The 16979-nt window shown below is 44.0% G+C and overlaps 1 protein-coding gene across 4 annotated transcripts in view; it reads left to right on the top strand.

The window, feature by feature from the left end:
- ZBTB17 (zinc finger and BTB domain containing 17) overlaps nt 1–16979 on the top strand; it is a 405882-nt gene that overhangs the window by 138696 nt on the left and 250207 nt on the right. For all 4 annotated transcript variants that reach the window (XM_085609022.1, XM_085609021.1, XM_085609020.1 and 1 more), the window contains exons 5-6: nt 627–743; nt 12729–12970. In XM_085609022.1, coding sequence (XP_085465148.1) covers nt 627–743; nt 12729–12970 — 359 coding nt within the window. The remainder of the gene's footprint in view (nt 1–626; nt 744–12728; nt 12971–16979) is intronic.

Genomic DNA, 16979 nt, shown 5'->3' with positions numbered 1-16979 from the left:
AGCTTATTCGGTGGCACAGGAGTTGGTGCTGGGCCTGCTCTCAGTCCACTTGGCTTGGCTTAGCTTATTGGATTGCACAGAAACTGGTGCAGGGTGTGGCTGCAAGACTTACCCTCGAAAAGAGGGTTGATGTATTTATTGCCTGAACCCAGTGCCTGCTGTTCATAGCCAAACCAATGCACGTCCATTATGCCCCAGTTTGGTATGTGGGAGGTTGGATGATGACCCTCACCAAAGACCAGGCTTTGCGGTTAACTTTTCTGCACACAGCTGAATACGCAGTGCAGCAGGAGCTTGGCTAACTCCCGTTCTCCGTGGCCAGAGCTCTTGCACTGCTGAGGTTTCTTTTGCAAGAGGTTGGAGTGTAGGAATCCACAGTCGTAGCTGAAACTGGGATGAAAATGTATCCCGTTAGCAAAACCGACCCCTGGGGGCTATATGTTGATTTTCACTTTGCAATGAGGAAAGTGAAATATTAATAACATTGTTGTAACTTTTTTTTTATATGTTGCACTCAGTAATCATTGATACCATTGTGAATTGATGTTTAATCTGGCCCGCTTTTTCTTTTGGTGATAGAGGTATGTATACATGTACAATAAGTTACCTTCTCTTTTTGTGCATAGATACCGTCGTGAAGGATGAACTTTCTCAGGTTGCCAGTCCTTTGTCTCCAAATAGCACCCGCTCCAGCCATCCCGTGCAGGCTGCTAGTAGGCATGCCTCTCCGAATTCTGAGCAAGGTAGGCATTTTTTTCAGTGCCAAGGTATAAAGGGGATCAACGTTTGGTAGCTGCATGTGTTTTGCCACCATTAACATATGAAGAAAATGTTCCAATGAAGAAATATAGTGATTTTGCAATGGATTACAGATCTCCCCCTATTACTGGTGCTCCTGTTGAAGGGAAATCTGGAAATGTGATCTCGGATTCTTGCCTCAAAAACCTACCTGCAAAGTGGCCTAGGTGTGTAAAAAGGAGGAATAGAATGAAAGTGAAATCCACCCAAAAAATTGCAAATGTTTTCTTCACAGAATTAGAAGTTTGCCAAGGATGTTTGCTTCAGTACTGCATGAAGGAGACAATGGATCTCTAAATATGTACTCCAGTCAAAACTGCCTTTTCCATGATTGAACTCTTAGGCTTATACAATTATGCTTTATGCATGTGCCTTGTTACCTTTACATATTGACAGCACTCTTGACCTCAAGGCTTCCTAAACTTCTCAGCAGTATGTGAGTTATCTGTACTTTCTAGTCCATACCTGTGGTCCGTGTCACTGAAGTAGGATTAGATGATGATGGACCCTTATGAATCGGCAGAGTGGACATTTGCAGAATAGCTATTGCTACAGATTTCTTTTTAAAACTGTCCTCCTTCAGGGATGAACTAGCACGTAGGTGCTCTCCACATCTGTAGTAGACAGATCTTTCCAATGAGTGCTCATGTGGCTACTTTACTTAAGTGTATTTTTCATTATGCCACCCTGCAAAAGCTCGATTATGATTTTTAGTAACTTTACTAAATGCAAAATGCAACCCATGGAGAAATGGCTTTCTTTTCTTTACTGCACCAAAAGGGACCAAAGGTTGTTTCTTCACTCAGAAGTCATTTATCCTATTTAAATGCATCTTAATGCCTTTTTGCAATCAATTAGTGTAATGCCAGTTAGACACCTGTGGCTCTATTAGGAAGGAGATGACAAATGTATAGTTTGATTGAAATAATATTAAGACACTACCTTCAGAAGGAAAAAGGTAGTGAGTTACCCTTATGGATTATGGTAATGAAAGCCTTGTCTTTTAACAAAGTCTGATTTCTAAAGACTTGGCCTAACTGATGTAACAGTACTGGAAATTTCACCTTCCTAGACAGTAGCCTATTTTTGCGCATTTGCTTGGGTTGAGCTCACATTCATAAAGCTTTCCATACCTGAGAACATTTCTCTTGGGGGCTCCCAAGAAGTCAAAATGACTGCTCCTTGAAGAAATAAATCTGGAAATGGTACTTTCCTAATGCTTTACTGTCATAGTAATGAGCTCTCAGAGAAGAAGAATTTTGTAAATCTTCATTAGCTTTTGCAGATCCAGAACATGTGACAGAGCTCCTTACTACACTGTTACTCCTTAGCAACCTCTTGCCTCACATTAGCAAATGCTTCAGACATTAGTTGTCCCTATCGCAGCAGTGTAAATATATTTCCTACCACCTGCGTCTTTGGGTGTGCTGTTGGCAAATGCTTCAGTCTGATTTGTCTGAAGTCTGGATTTCATTAGGTACTCAGGAGCTGTATATAAAACATACCATCGACATATGGAGCCACTTTCTACTTATTGAATACTATACTCTTGTTGATAATCAGCTTCCCAGGATTTAAGGAGTAGTGGGGTGTGTTTGTTTAAGAGCACGTTACATAACAATTTGTGAATAAAGCGACAAGTATGTTGACTCCTAAATGGAAGACTCAAGTTGACAGTTCCAGGTTCTCACATCTTTTTCCTTGCTTTTGTCTACCCTCCAGAGGCAGATTGAGTGACAGTATTATAATCTTAGTGTTCGAGTTCTATCACAAAAGGTTTGTTTCTGACTGCTTTTTGTTTTGAGAGTGGTCTTTATTGAAGTAAATATCTTCTGAGGATGAACAATAACAAATGAAAAGGAGCATACAATTATATGATCAATATAGCTCAATTAACAGCATGAGAACAAGTTCCATATAATACTGAATCAGCAAATCGCATCCAGTAATATTCCTCTGGAGTCTTGCACGTGAATTTCAAATCCGCTTTATTGAAGTTTTTTACAATTGCACATGAGCCGAGCCAACGAGTTTCGTGCAAGAGGACTTCATCAAGGCTGTAGAATTAAAAACATAAATCCGCCTCTATATCGCATATATTCATACAAGAAGAGATTTACAATAAACCATATACAATACTTCAAGTGCTTGTACACAGAAAGCGCAAGACCCCTACCTATATACACTGCTATTTTTTTTTTAACCATCCAGTTTCTATACACTTTCAAATGCATTAATGTATTGGCCATGCAACTATATTTTTCATGACAGGTTTCTTGTTAGTCAAGTCTCCCAATTGACAGGTACCATAACAGACCAATTTGCTCATGTAGGAATAATAAATAATTGAGACGCTCACTTGGTTATTCTTCAATACCTAATGCCATGTAGTGTGGGAGAAGATCAGAAAACAGATGTCCAAAAAGGGTCAAGAAAATATTCAGGGTGGTAAAGTACCCCCTTGTGCAATCTATAGTGTGAAGAATAAATACATCTAATCAATCAAATTGAGCATGTTCTCCATGTGGACTAATTAATACAGAGGTATCACAAAACACCCCACCAGCCACACTAGGTCACGTTTTTTGTTAGTCAAGTCTCCCAATTACCAGGTATTGTGACATTGCTCACATGGGAATAATGAAGAATTGAGACCCTCTGGTTATTCCTCAATTCCTAATGCCCCGCAGTGTGGGAGAATCTCGAAAGCTGATGTCCAACAAAGGTTCAAGATAACATATAGGGTGGGGAATTACCCCCTTGTCCAATCTAGAATATGAATAATAAATACAACTTATCAATAAAATTTGGCATATTCTACATGTGGAATGAAAAATGCAGTGGTATGTTCACAAAACACCCCACCAACAACACTCAATATCAAAAGAATTTCCAATATTAATAAAAGGCCAATGTCTTACCTAATCTCAACAGTTTCAGAGCAAAAAACACTCTATTCCATGTTTCACATTAGTGATCTTCTGAGGATGAATGATTTTTGTTGCTTTTAGAATTTTGTTTTACTAGTGGGGGCTAGCGCAGCAAAGATGCAAGGGAGAGATTGAAGAAATTGCACTGACCTCGGTACCTGCAAGCCCTCCCCTCAACAATCCTCTCTGGTCCCTCTGAAGCGCTAGCCCAATTTTTTACTTTGGGAGTCTTCTTGGTGTTGACCGCTCTCAGGGTTGCATTTCCTCAACTTTGATGGCTCCCTGTGTTGCTAAGGTGTCCATGTTAACAGGTAAAGATAACTGTGGTGCTGGTATACCCGTCCCAGGAGGTTTTCTTTATTCCCTTTTTTAAAACTGTTTCATTGATTTTTCATACATAATAGTTGAAATCTGCAATACATATAGTTTAGTTCAATCAACAACTTGGAGTATTCTTGTTCCAAGTTATTCATCATTCGCAATAATGATTACTGCCCGTTATTACTGGAGATGTAGTATTACATCTGTTTGACATTGTTTTTTGTTTTTTTTATTAGAAACCGTTATTACACGATAAAATACAGACAAGGGCCTACAACCACCAAGGCCGGCCGCTATAGAGCCCGAGGGCCCGCAATGTGACGCCACACATTTGAATGAATCAGAGGCAAAGCTCCCGGCAGTTCGGAAGCACATATAACAGGCCGTGGCCATAGGCCAGGAGCAATCGGAAAAAACAGTTTCATTTTCTATTAAATACAAAACACACTCAAGGCAATGAGAGTCCGAAATAGCAGCGTGCTCTTCCCAGGACGGGGAACAACGTACAGTGTCCAAAGCAGTTCTTGTCTGGAAGCGGTAGTAGGGGGCAACGGGAGGACAAAACATGGAACACACCTCACACAATCCCGCAGAATGTGTGGCTAGGGGGACAAAGCAATATCGACCTCTAATGGCAGAGGCGGGGTGCAGATATGTCCACAATATAAATTCCATGGACCCCATACCTTAGTCCATTTCCCTGGCTTGCCTCTCGCCATATACACCGTCTTTTCCCTAAACATACACCAGTCCATATTCTCCTTCCATACCTCGATCGTGGGCGGCCTCGGGGAGCCCCATAGCTGTGCAATGTTACGCTTAGCCACCATGTACCCCAGAGTCACCCACTGCGTCTGTGCCGCATTATAATCATTCGGTTCCCAGACATTCAACAAACACCTCCTAGCCTCTGGCAACAGAGCGACGTGCGTGACCTCCTCCATTACGGTGTGGATACCATTCCAGAATCGCACAACCTCCGAACACTCCCATAAGATATGAAGAAAGGTACCCGGCAGGCCACATCCACGCTTACACAGTCCATCCATCGAGTAACCCATACGCAGCAAACCGGGCCCCGTGACATACACTCTATGAAGGATCTTCAGCTGTACGAATCGTAAGCGGGCCGGGATTGCCACCTCTTTCGGGGAGGCCACCGCCGATACCCAGTCCTCATCGTCCAGTTCCAAGCCATCGCCCGTCCATGCCTCCCTCAGACGGAGCAGCAAGTCCGCGCGATCATTAATGAGTTTCTTATAAATCAGAGAAATAGTGCTGTTGGGCACGTAGCCATCCAACACTCTATCCTCCAGTGGGGAATACTCGGGGATACCAGTAATGTCCGGAAAAACCGAACACAGCGCATGGTAGACTTGCGCATACTGGAAGTACTCTCTATCGTTTAATTTATAATCCGTTTTAAGCATTTCAAATGTTTTGAAAGACCCCTTCGCCCAAAGATCACCCACCTTACATATACCAATCATATCCCATTTCTCAAAGCCTTTCGATCTCCACAAACAACCCAGCCGCCCGGAGGCATACAACGGCGTCGCCCGAGTCAAGCGATCCCTCCACCCCATTGCAGCATTCGCCGCGTGCCACACACGTACCGCAACCTGCGTGGGTCCTGTCAACCGCGTGTCCGGGGTCACCGAGTACAGCGCCCTATTATAATCCCCACCCGGGAGCAGAAATGTATCCATCTCGAAGGCCGGATTCAAGGCAGGACCGTATATCCCGTGGTTCACCGCCGCCAACTGAGACGCCCAATAGTATCGTTTAATATCGGGGAGGGCGACCCCCCCATCGTACTAGGGAAGCGTCAACTTGGCGAGAGCAATCCGCGGCCGCCCGTCCCAAAACAGTTGGCGCTGAAGACCCTCCACCTCCCGGAAATAACGGGCCGGATCGACATCTAGAGTATTTTGCAAAGCATACAAGAAGCGAGGTAGCGACATCATTTTAAACAACGCCGCCCGTCCGAGCGGCGAGAGCGGAAGTCGTCGCCACCTCGCGACGTCGGCCTTTAATCGCTGGAGGGGAGGGAGAAGGTTTCGCTCACTGTTTGACATTGTTAAACTTTCTGTGAGTGAGTACAGATTGAATAGTTATAAACTATATAATCAATAACTATATCTAAATCTAAACAAAATAGAACTGTGAATACAGAGTTCTCCTGGTTCTTCGGTCAAATAATCTACAAGTTATGTCTTTATTTCTTCTATTCAGTATACATGAACTCTCTTTTAACTAAATTGACACTACCTCTGTGATATGAGCAAATATATAGTGAGAAGATGAGGGTTGGAATCCAAGGGGCAAATAAAAGTAGAATGATACCTAGAAGAGCGGCAATTGCTATAAAGTGCCTGAAATTCTTTCAGACGAAAATGTCATTGCTGTTCTCACTGTGATTCTGGCATCATCGCATACAGTATACCAATTATTTTCTCCACCTTACTATGTCCACTATTCCCAGCGCTTCACTTGATTTCCATTAAATTCCTATACATCAACTTGCCTGTACTATAATGACATCCTTAAACTAGCTACAAACTTTCTTGTTTTGAAGTTTTCAGCTTTTTTCAGAATCAAGGCCGATGAGCATACCTCTAGCTTTAAGAGGACCCTTTTGCCAGTAACTTCATGTATGGTATTAAACACTACCATCCAGTATATCACTGGCGTTGGACACACACAAGTCATGCGATAATGAAGCGGGTGTCCATGTCCATACCTTCGGCAAAGCAACAGAGTTAACATATATTTATTTTTTCTCTGAGTTAGGTATGTCTATAATATTGTAAGAATTTGTTTGCTCTGGCTGCTTGTCGAACTATGAGAAACCACTCTTCCTTTGTTATTGCCCTGCGCGTGTCAGTAGAATTTTGATCCTGGAGCTCTGTCAAAGGGTATTTTAGACTGCAGCAAAGCTCCATGTAATTGAGTCCGGTAGCATACAACCTGATTTCAGTTAGGTTAGCACTGCATAAGAGTGCACGTGTTTTCTGACAGTCTTACCTCCAACGCACTTCTTCTGTGTCGTTCCTTGCACACAGAGCATCCTCCCCATGTCGTTGCTTGCACCAGCTCCTACGCACGCTCGTAAGCACTAAACCGACATTGGTAAATCTGGCAGTCGTATGTAAATAGGAGGCAGAAAAGGGATTACCTTGGTAAGTCCTAAAAGCTTTAATCTGCAGTCGACCTCTGTTTCTAAGAAAGCATGACCCCATTCATCCCATATTTTATGCTGTCATAAACATCTCAACTGTTGAACTCCAGAAGTATGAGCTGGATCCCATGTTGTGATGTGAGGAGAACCTCACATAATGTGATATTAATTCCAGTGACATTATAGCTATAGTATTTTGTGGAATCGAAAACATTCTGTTATTTGCATAATGAAATGTTGGCAAGCATGAGATGGCAACACTCTTTCATTGGGCGCTGAACTGATTATTCATTGGCTTATTTTTCAGGACTCATGTCCCGTTTTGCTTCCTCCGTCCTTGCAAGTTTCCCGACCCACCCACTCACTCCATCACCCGTCAGCACATACCTTTCTTGCACACTACTAAGCACAGTTTGACAGCCCTCACCTCATTGAAGAGCTGTTCAAGCTTCTTACCACTGGCAGAATCTGGCAACCCACGTACAACAAAGTCCGTCCCGCCATGGTAAAGAGAATATCGAATACTCTATTCCCTCACCCATATACTACACATGAGCCTGACACATGGGAGCAGCCACCTTGGCAAACAATTTCGAATGCCACCATTATCTCGGACGTGCACGTTAGGTGCGGGTCCTTAGTATTTGACCGCGAGGACCCGCCTCTACAGCTCCATTTCAGTGCAAACTTGATTTCCATTCACATGCCAGCGCGGCAGTGTGTAGGTAAGGTTTCACAGCCTCCCCCAGTATGATTGTTCTTTTCCATACGCTGACAATTCTATGATAAATTTTTTCCTGTCCTTTATGTCGATCCTGAAGGTGATGGGTGATCGGCCCCTTTTGGAAGGAATGTTTTCCTCTTCAGACTTTTGAGACTAAGGTCCTTTGGAGTTGTATACCAAGGTAGGAGCCATTCCGCCCGCCTTGGCATATTCCTTTTATTTTACTTTACACACGTATCATGCTAAGGCTGTTCGGTTTTCTCAGTTTTTTAACTTAATGATCTAGACTAATCTGGTAATTTGCAAAAACAACAGTTGTTGGACAGAATGTAGAACAATGTCATACATTCACCCCAGTACAGAGATCTGGGCCTAAATCCATCATTTTTTTGCTCACCATGCCGTTCCAGTTTGAACCCAGCCATATGCAAATCTGTCTTGACCCTGTGCCTCATGGGAACAGTCTAGCCCGAACTGCCAAGCGAGGTCCTCCCTGGACCGGAAACAAGCATCCTAGGACCGGTTTCTGGGTTTCACCCCTCTTCAGCCAGGATAGCTTTATTCCAGTGGCATGGAGAGCACGGAACCCACGTCTGGGTGTACCCTTACCACTCGGGGTGACAAATGCAAAAACAACAGTTGATGGACAGAATGGAGAACAATGTCATACATTCACCCCAGTACAGAAATCTGGGCCTATATCCATCGTTTTTTTTGCTCACCATGCCGTTCCAGTTTGAACCCAGCCATATGCAAATCAGTCTTGACCCTGTGCCTCATGGGAGCAGTCCAGCCCGAACTGCCAAGCCAGGTCCTCCCTGGACTGGAAACAAGCATCCTAGGAACGGTTTCGGGGTTTCACCCCTCTTCAGCCAGGATAGCTTGATTCCAGTGGCATGGAGAGCACGCAACCCACGTCTGGGCGTACCCTTCCCACTCGGGGTGACAAATGCAAAAACGACAGTTGATGGACAGAATGGAGAACAATGTCATACATTCACCCCAGTACAGAGATCTGGGCCTATATCCATCGTTTTTTTTGCTCACCATGCCGTTCCAGTTTGAACCCAGCCATATGCAAATCAGTCTTGACCCTGTGCCTCATGGGAGCAGTCCAGCCCGAACTGCCAAGCCAGGTCCTCCCTGGACTGGAAACAAGCATCCTAGGACCGGTATCGGGGTTTCACCCCTCTTCAGCCAGGATAGCTTGATTCCAATGGCATGGAGAGCACGGGACCTATGTCTGGGCATATCCTTCCCACTCGGGGTGACAAATGCGAAAACAACAGTTGATGGACAGAATGTAGAACAACTTTGACCGTGCAATGAGAGACTAATGATCTCACCTGCCACCTACCTTGCACTAATTATAACTTTTGGAGCATCGTGCCCCCCCCCTTTCTCCCCCCCGGTTACTCTTGTCGGGGGAAAGTTTATTTTTTTGCATTAATTGCATACCTAACCATCTCATTTAGTTGGTTTACAATACAAGGATGGCTATTTATGTCAAATACATCTATTGTTTCAACACCTTCTCATCTCTTTTCCACTAATAACGAATTATCCTACTTGGACAACATATATACATTATGGATCTGTCCAGGCTTGTATAACGGTCAGTATTCTCATATCTTCTTTATGTTCACGATACATTAATACAACAGAGAGATTACCTTTAATTCTAATTTTAATATACTTAGGTTGTCCTCTTTGTCCTGATGAAGACTTGCATGTGGAGGTAGAAATTGCCCTTATCGCGGAAGACTGGTCGAAAAGTCAACACTCTTTCTTTGGCCTGCATTACTACTTTTTTAACCTGGCTTAATGACCAGAGGTCATCCAAAGAAAAGTGAATTGACATTGTATACAGGCTCAACAATAGTTTGGGCGATTAAATCATCCTATCAAACCAGCGTTGTATAATATGTAGTAGGATATCTTTGCCTCTTATTTTTTCTGATTGTTTCCTATTCATTTCACGATCACATTGCACATAAGCACCTCCTTTCTCACTCCTCTTCTGACTATTGTTATAAATAATTGATTGAATACTGTTTTTTCATGAAAACTATATAAAGATAAGAGTTTTTCATATAAACAATATTGTCTTTTGTCTCTCTTTCTCTCTGTGACAATAATCGAATGATAAAATAACACTTCTTATGACCGTTTGAATTAATCCTTCAGTCCTGTGCACCCTACGTGTGCTGAATAGATACGTTGGGACCAATTGTTGCTTATACACCATTTTAGAAAAGGTAGAAGTGAAAGAAAGTCAATGAACTCCGGTAGACAACACAGTTGCCTGCCATTTTAAAATCGTGACAGTAGATTGGAAACAAGGCTTGGATCGTATTTCATAGAGAAACAATCGTTTTTCGAGTTATGTAAAGTTATCTACCATGACTGCTGCTCATTCCTTTCGTGCAAGTACCTTAAGTATGTTGCTGCCAGGTTAATATGGCTTCATGTGACAAAGGTCACCATACAGAGCTTTCACTTAATTTTACAACTAGCTGCATGTTGGGTGTTTTAGTCTTGGTTTGGCTCAAGCCAAATTTCTGATTACAAACTATGATATGTTCCTAAAAGTAACAATAGACTGAATAAAGTATCCGTTTAAGGTCTGGCATTATCCAAAACCATTTGATTTTTACTAAAGTTCTGTGCATTACTGCTATGTTTTCAGATTGCTTATGGGTGGCATTTTTATGGTTTCAGTGTGGGTATGAGTGACATTCTACTCCCAAAAAAGGGACACATTTTTGTCAGTAAACCAAAGCAGTGAGCAGTATTTGGCTGCCTCTCTGCTCTTTATGGGTTTCGCCAGCACAGCGCTTGCGCCGTGCTCATGAAATCTCTTGTAATTAAAACAAAAAAAGTCTTAAAGGAGGCCTACAGCCTATAGTGGCTGCGTTGTAGTGCTTTTTTGTACTTTAAACCAAGTTTCACAGCAGCTCAATTTCTGTGCAACATGTAAAAAAACATTGACAAATCATATAGATTTCTCATAGGCAAAACCTATTGGCTTTGCCAATGATTGTTTCTTGGCTGCTGTAAACATGCCCACAAATTTGAGGGCCAGTTGGTCTATGTAGATCGCATACAATTCTACCAGTAGACCAAAATCTGGACTCTTACCTTTGGCCTCTTCAGGTATCACCATTCTTTTCGCGTAGGCAGTAAACCTTCCATGTACTTGTGTATCTTTATATTTATTACTTTACTTCTAATTCAGCATCTCCAATGCACTACCCTATATCTCACCCTATACCTCTCTCATTATATCCTCTACCTCCACTCTGACTCAGCCCAAACCTCATTCTACTACATTAATCCCCAAAATAACCCTTTCTAGACTCTTCCCTCCTCTATCCCTCCTTGCATCATCCCAAGCTTCTCTTACTATTCAGAACTCCCAAATAAGCCTTTCTAAACCCTTCCATCTGACTCTTTCCCCTTCCCCTTTACTCATCCCTAACCTCCTCCTATTTTTATGATCTCTAAATAACACTTTCTTGACCCTTCCCTCTTCTATCCCTCCACTATGCTTCTCAATCCAACTAACAGACTCGCATGTCCACCACTCAAATTAATTTCATATTTCCCTATACTAATTCCTGTCAATCCTGTTTCGTTTCTGGAGTAGCGGGCTACCCGCCGAAAAGAACTTCGACACCTCATCAGGGGTAGCAAGCGCTATATAAATGCAAACCCTTCCCTCTTCTTTTCCTACACTATCCTTATTCAATCAAAATAAAAAAACTCACATGTCCACCGCTCAAATCAATTTCATATTTCCTAACCCAATTCACCACTAATCCTTTTTGGGTTCCGGAGTAGCGTGCTAATTGCCGAAAAGCACTTTGACACCTCGTCAGGGGTAGTAAGCGCTATATAAGTGCAATTGCACTTGCAATTAAACGGCCCCTTCAAGACTTCCACTTGCTCTGGTAGTATCTATCTTGCTTTCCATTGCTTCTCTTGAAGCAGCCACTAGAATTGTTTTGTACTTGTCGTTTGATTAATTTGGGATATTTCTGCCTTCTCCATGTACTTAACATGTGGCCTCACCATTCTTGGGTGCCAATGACTTCTAGGCCAAACATATGTGCCCCCTTGTTCAGTTCACGAGAACTTCGGGACAGATACGTTTAGCAGTTTAGAGGGAGGAGGATGGTGGTGGGCAAGCAGAGTGTTTGGCACTGGTTACTGTGTGACCATGCTTACCATAGACCATGTCTGGCTGGCAAGTTCCCAATCTACAGAAGTGCTACAAAAAGAAAAAAGACAAGGCTACAGCCCTTCTCCCTGTTTGCATCATGGATCTGGAATAACATGTCTTGTATCCCTCAGGTTCGCCCAAGCCCTGCTCCAATTATAAAAGAGCTGAAGATGCACCTCTTTATAGAACACTGTGTCACTCTCCTTCTACTCCCGGAACCCTGCTGCCTCTCCAGTCACTTGTTGACTGTATTTTTGACTTTGACACTTAACCCTGCCTTAGACTAAATTCACACTTAGCAAATATGGCACACATACATCCAGCACACAAACCCACATAATCAATTTTCATTTTACTAAAATATAAAAATTGAAAAAAAGCTGCCTTTTTTTTTGTTTCTTAAAAATGTCATGGGATACCCAGTGATTATTCTAAAGTTTGTGAATTAAGCTACCCAAGATATAGAACTGGTTAAAGGGATAAGAAAATTCATATTAATATTTTAATGTATTATTCCCTCCTGTTTGCATTTCCTTGCTCTTTTACCAGATTTGGAGATGGAGTTGGAAGGTGAGGGGATGGAAGAGGCAGATGTGGAAGAAGAGGAGGAATCTTGCTCTCCAGAGGAACATTTGGAAAATGGAGAAAATGCTGATGAGTTGGAGGACTATGGGGCGTCAGACTCTGGGCAAGAAACCTCAGTGGAATACAGGGAGCTTCGATCAGGTGCCATAGTCTACATTGACCGGAGTGAATCAAGAGCCTATGGTGCCACTACCCATAAGTGCGAGGTGAGGCTGGATCGTGGATAGTGGTCAGTGGCAACTGGTGCAAGTGTGGCATAACAATAAGCCATGGAGGCATGATGACTCGTGAACAGAAAGAGTCTGGTGATTTGCAAAGATACGGGTCATCTGTATGGGGAAACAAACCTTTTTATGAATTCCTTGATTTCGTTTTTAGGAGCTATAGCACTCCAAGTTGTCTTGTTAGTCATGATTTGCAAGTGAAACAAATGACCATTGGGAAGGTGCCAGTTTGCCATCTCCAAAGTACGGTGCCTTACTTTCCTATAGGACCTCTCTTTCATTATGGTGATGAATTCAATGCATGGCTGGCATTCGTTCCATCTGTAGACCCCCAAAAAATACAGCCAGCCATGCCATTTTCTGATAACAGTCGACTTAGAAATGATTATGGGTAATAACTGATTACTGCATCGTACTGTTTTCCTCCTCATGCATATTGGCACAGAATCCTTGAGACCTCAGGATAGTATAGCTACTCCACATTATATTTCCCAGCATGTCTATGTTTCAGAAATGTGTGTTTCACAAATTCATTGGATCTGATTTTCCCTTTATGTTGAGCAAGTTCTCCTGGGATTTTTCTTACATCCAAACACCGATCAGTTGTTGTTCAGTGGGGCTAACTTTCAGATTTTCTCTGCTTTTGTAACTTCAGAATCAGCACCTGATCCTTCCCTCAAGTTAGAGCAATGGCAAACAGTATCTCACATATCAGTCTTGTAAAATATACACTTCAAAATATCTGATTATAAGCTATACTTCAATTGGTTTTGATGCACCTGCCATAAAACATTCTGGACTAAAAGAATTGACAGATCTAAGTAGGGGTTCAATATTGGTGGTTCTAGCACCTGCAGTGTTGTCAGTGACGTGTATCCCAAATACCGGAAACCAGCTTGGGATGCCCAAGTCAGTGTATCCTCTGCTCGGCCCATCGGGAAAAACTTCAATTTGTGCCAGTTAAACTCTTAGATCAACAAATATACCAAATTTATCAAGAGTTACTGCTCTAACCGGTCCGGAGACATCCAGTTGGCCAACATAAACAAGAAGGTCGTCTACGTATAAATAGACCTGATCTTTGTAGGTGTCCGACAATTTGATGTGAGCGTTTCCCCTGATTAGGTGTGCCAGAGGTTCCACTACTAAGTCAAATAGCAGGGTTGAGAGCGGTCACCCCAAAGGACTCGGACTATCCCCTCCTTCCACCTTAACTGGGGCCAGTGGATGTGGTATAGAGAAACGTAACACTTGACAAATACCTGGATCCAAAGCTAGCTACGGTGCCTCAACAGGGCGTACAAGTAACATAACTGGCTATTAAAAGCTTTTTCAAAGTCTTTTTTTAGTATACCCAGCAGTCCCTGTATCTGAGTGGCAGACAGAAGTGAGTTGGAAAGGGAACGTGTATTGTGTCTGGTGGAGCGATGAGGCATAAAGCCACTTTGATCTTTGTGTGCAAGATTGACGATAAAAGTAACAAGCCGTATCACCAAGACTTTAGCTAGTATTTTAACTGTGTTATTTATCAAGGAGAAAGGCCTGTATAACGTGCATTGTAATGGTGGTATATTGGGCTTGAGTATATTGGTAATGTGTGTTTTCTTTCTAGTCACCCTGTTTGACTTTGTGGAAAAGACCATTTACGTTCCAGGAGATGCAAGAGAGTGGGCTATCTATATTGTGCATAGGCGTGGAACCAGTAGTATACTGCGTATCTCTTCATGTTTGTGGGCAAGACCCTATGCATCTTCCATATATGAGGTCAGGTCAAACGATTCCATCAAAACAGAGTATTAAGTTATTTGACAGTATCCTCTAGCTCCGATATCCGACTCTCCAGCTCTGTACCTTTTTGAGGGCATTCCGGAGGTTCTGTCTCCGGATGATGGCATCGGTCATTACTTCTCCTTTTTTTGTTGCCAGGGGCCTGCTTTGAGTCCTGGATGGCCTGGAGGATGAGGGCGTCGATGCTGGTTGGCCCCGTATCTTGCCCAGCGCGCTCCATAAGTGCTGTTTTCTCAGTCGAGTCATAGATGGTGACCAGCGGTTTGTCTATTTATATATTTAAAAAAAAAAAAAAATCCTTTACTTGATTAGCAGTTATGTTTTCCCCTTATTTGGAGGCATTTGCCCAGGTCGGGTATCGTGTCCCCTCTAACCCCTTAACAAGGGATTCAGACATTACCTTTTTCCAGAATGTCTAATAGAGGGTACAGGGAGTGTACTTATCAGTGTGATGGAAGCAATGTAGTAAGCAAGTATGCCCGTATTTGAGGTCGGCCAGTGGGTGTGCAGTCTAATTGCGATAAAAGTTACTGAACCTGTCATTTTCCAAAACCTGCATGTATACAATTCTGAAGTACTTAAGTGCCTTTTGTTTGCCACAAACAACGCATTTGTAATGTTTATTTGTTGTAGGGGTTGGGGTGAGGGATAAATACCTTTAAGAGTATCTGTTCTCATTTAGATTTCCAGTTCTAAAAATAAATGCCCGGTAGATTAGAATGTAGCCGGGTGATGCGCGCCTTTCAAAGACCTGCTTTCACCAAGTGGGCTCTCCCAGCCCAAGTCTGTAATTTGTCTGATGGAGCCGGCGTATAATTGACACTGCTGGAGGTGCGCTGTGAGCAGAGGAAGGACCTATCCATTATCCTGCTCTTGAGCACAGATGTGGTGGTTACCTTCAGCTGCACGTGTAGTGACCTCTGGTCTTGGTCCGCTCTCTCCCCGGCAGCTCCGCAGCACCGACGCCACTCCGCAGTGAGTCCCCCTCGGGTGAGGGTTCATGCCTGCAGCCTCATTCCTACCTGCCTCACGTCCGTCTGCCTGGTGGCCCTTTGTGCCCTGATTTTATTTTTCACTGCCTCTATTTTAATTTAAACTGCCCCGCTAGGTGTCTCCTTTTTCCTTTTAGCCTTATTTTATTTACTATTTCATGTATTATACCGCCGGTTTTCCCGCCGTTGCTGCCCTGCGGGCCCTCCCCCCTGCACAGCTCCCGCCTCCCAGCCTCTCGTCCCGCCCCCCTCCCCTACTTAATATTGGACGCGCTCAGCGGGCGCACCACTGGCATGCCGAAGGTGCACCAAAGGCAAGCCCATCTGCACCCCAACCACGGCCAGGGACCCTGGATCTACGACCCCCCTCCGCTACAACTCTGCTGAACACCTCCCACGGACAGTTCTCCTCCCTAAACTGCCAACAATCCTTCACCACTCACAGCGCACCCACTACCGCTGAACCCACGCCGGACGCCCATACCACCGAAACCCTGATGTGCATCCTCCTCAACGTGCGCTCCGTATGCAGACACGCCTTAGAGATCTGGGACCTGCTAGACTCTCTTTCGCCAGACTTCGCCTTCCTCACAGTAACATGGACCAACGCCACCTCTGCTCCCGACATCGCCACCGCCATCCCCGACGGATACAAGATCCAATGAAAGGACCGCCCGACCGTCCAGGAGGAGGACTCACCATCGCACATAAGAGCTCCCTCCATCTCTCCACCTCCAGCACAAGGGACCCCCTCTCCAACACAGAACACCTCCGCTTCGAAATCCAAACCAGCCCCAGAACCACGCTGCTCAGGACCCTCGTCTACAGACCCCCAGGGTCTTGCTCCTCTTCCCCCCACCAGCATTGCCGACCTGGTCGCACCCCACGCCATCATGGACTACGTCCTCATCAGAGACCTGAACTTCCACCTCGACAACTGCAGTGACCCCCGACTCCACCACCCTCCTTGACAACCTCGCAAACCTCTGCCTGAAGCACTTCGTCACTACCCCCACCCACAGAGCCGGGCACATCCTCGACCCCATCTTCACAGAAGGGCCAAACATTCACTTCAGCCCCACCATGCAGCCCTTCTGGACAGACCACCACTGTGTGCACTTCACCTTCAACACCACCACCAAACCCGCCCCGCGCCCACCACGAAGGAACTGGAGTAAGATTACAGAGGAACACCTAAACACCACCCTCCT

This window comes from Triturus cristatus, chromosome 1_2 (assembly GCF_964204655.1).
Source record: "Triturus cristatus chromosome 1_2, aTriCri1.1, whole genome shotgun sequence".
Lineage (NCBI taxonomy): Eukaryota > Metazoa > Chordata > Amphibia > Caudata > Salamandridae > Triturus > Triturus cristatus.
Note: the sequence above shows the minus strand (reverse complement) of the source record. Positions and strands in the feature narration are given on the sequence as shown.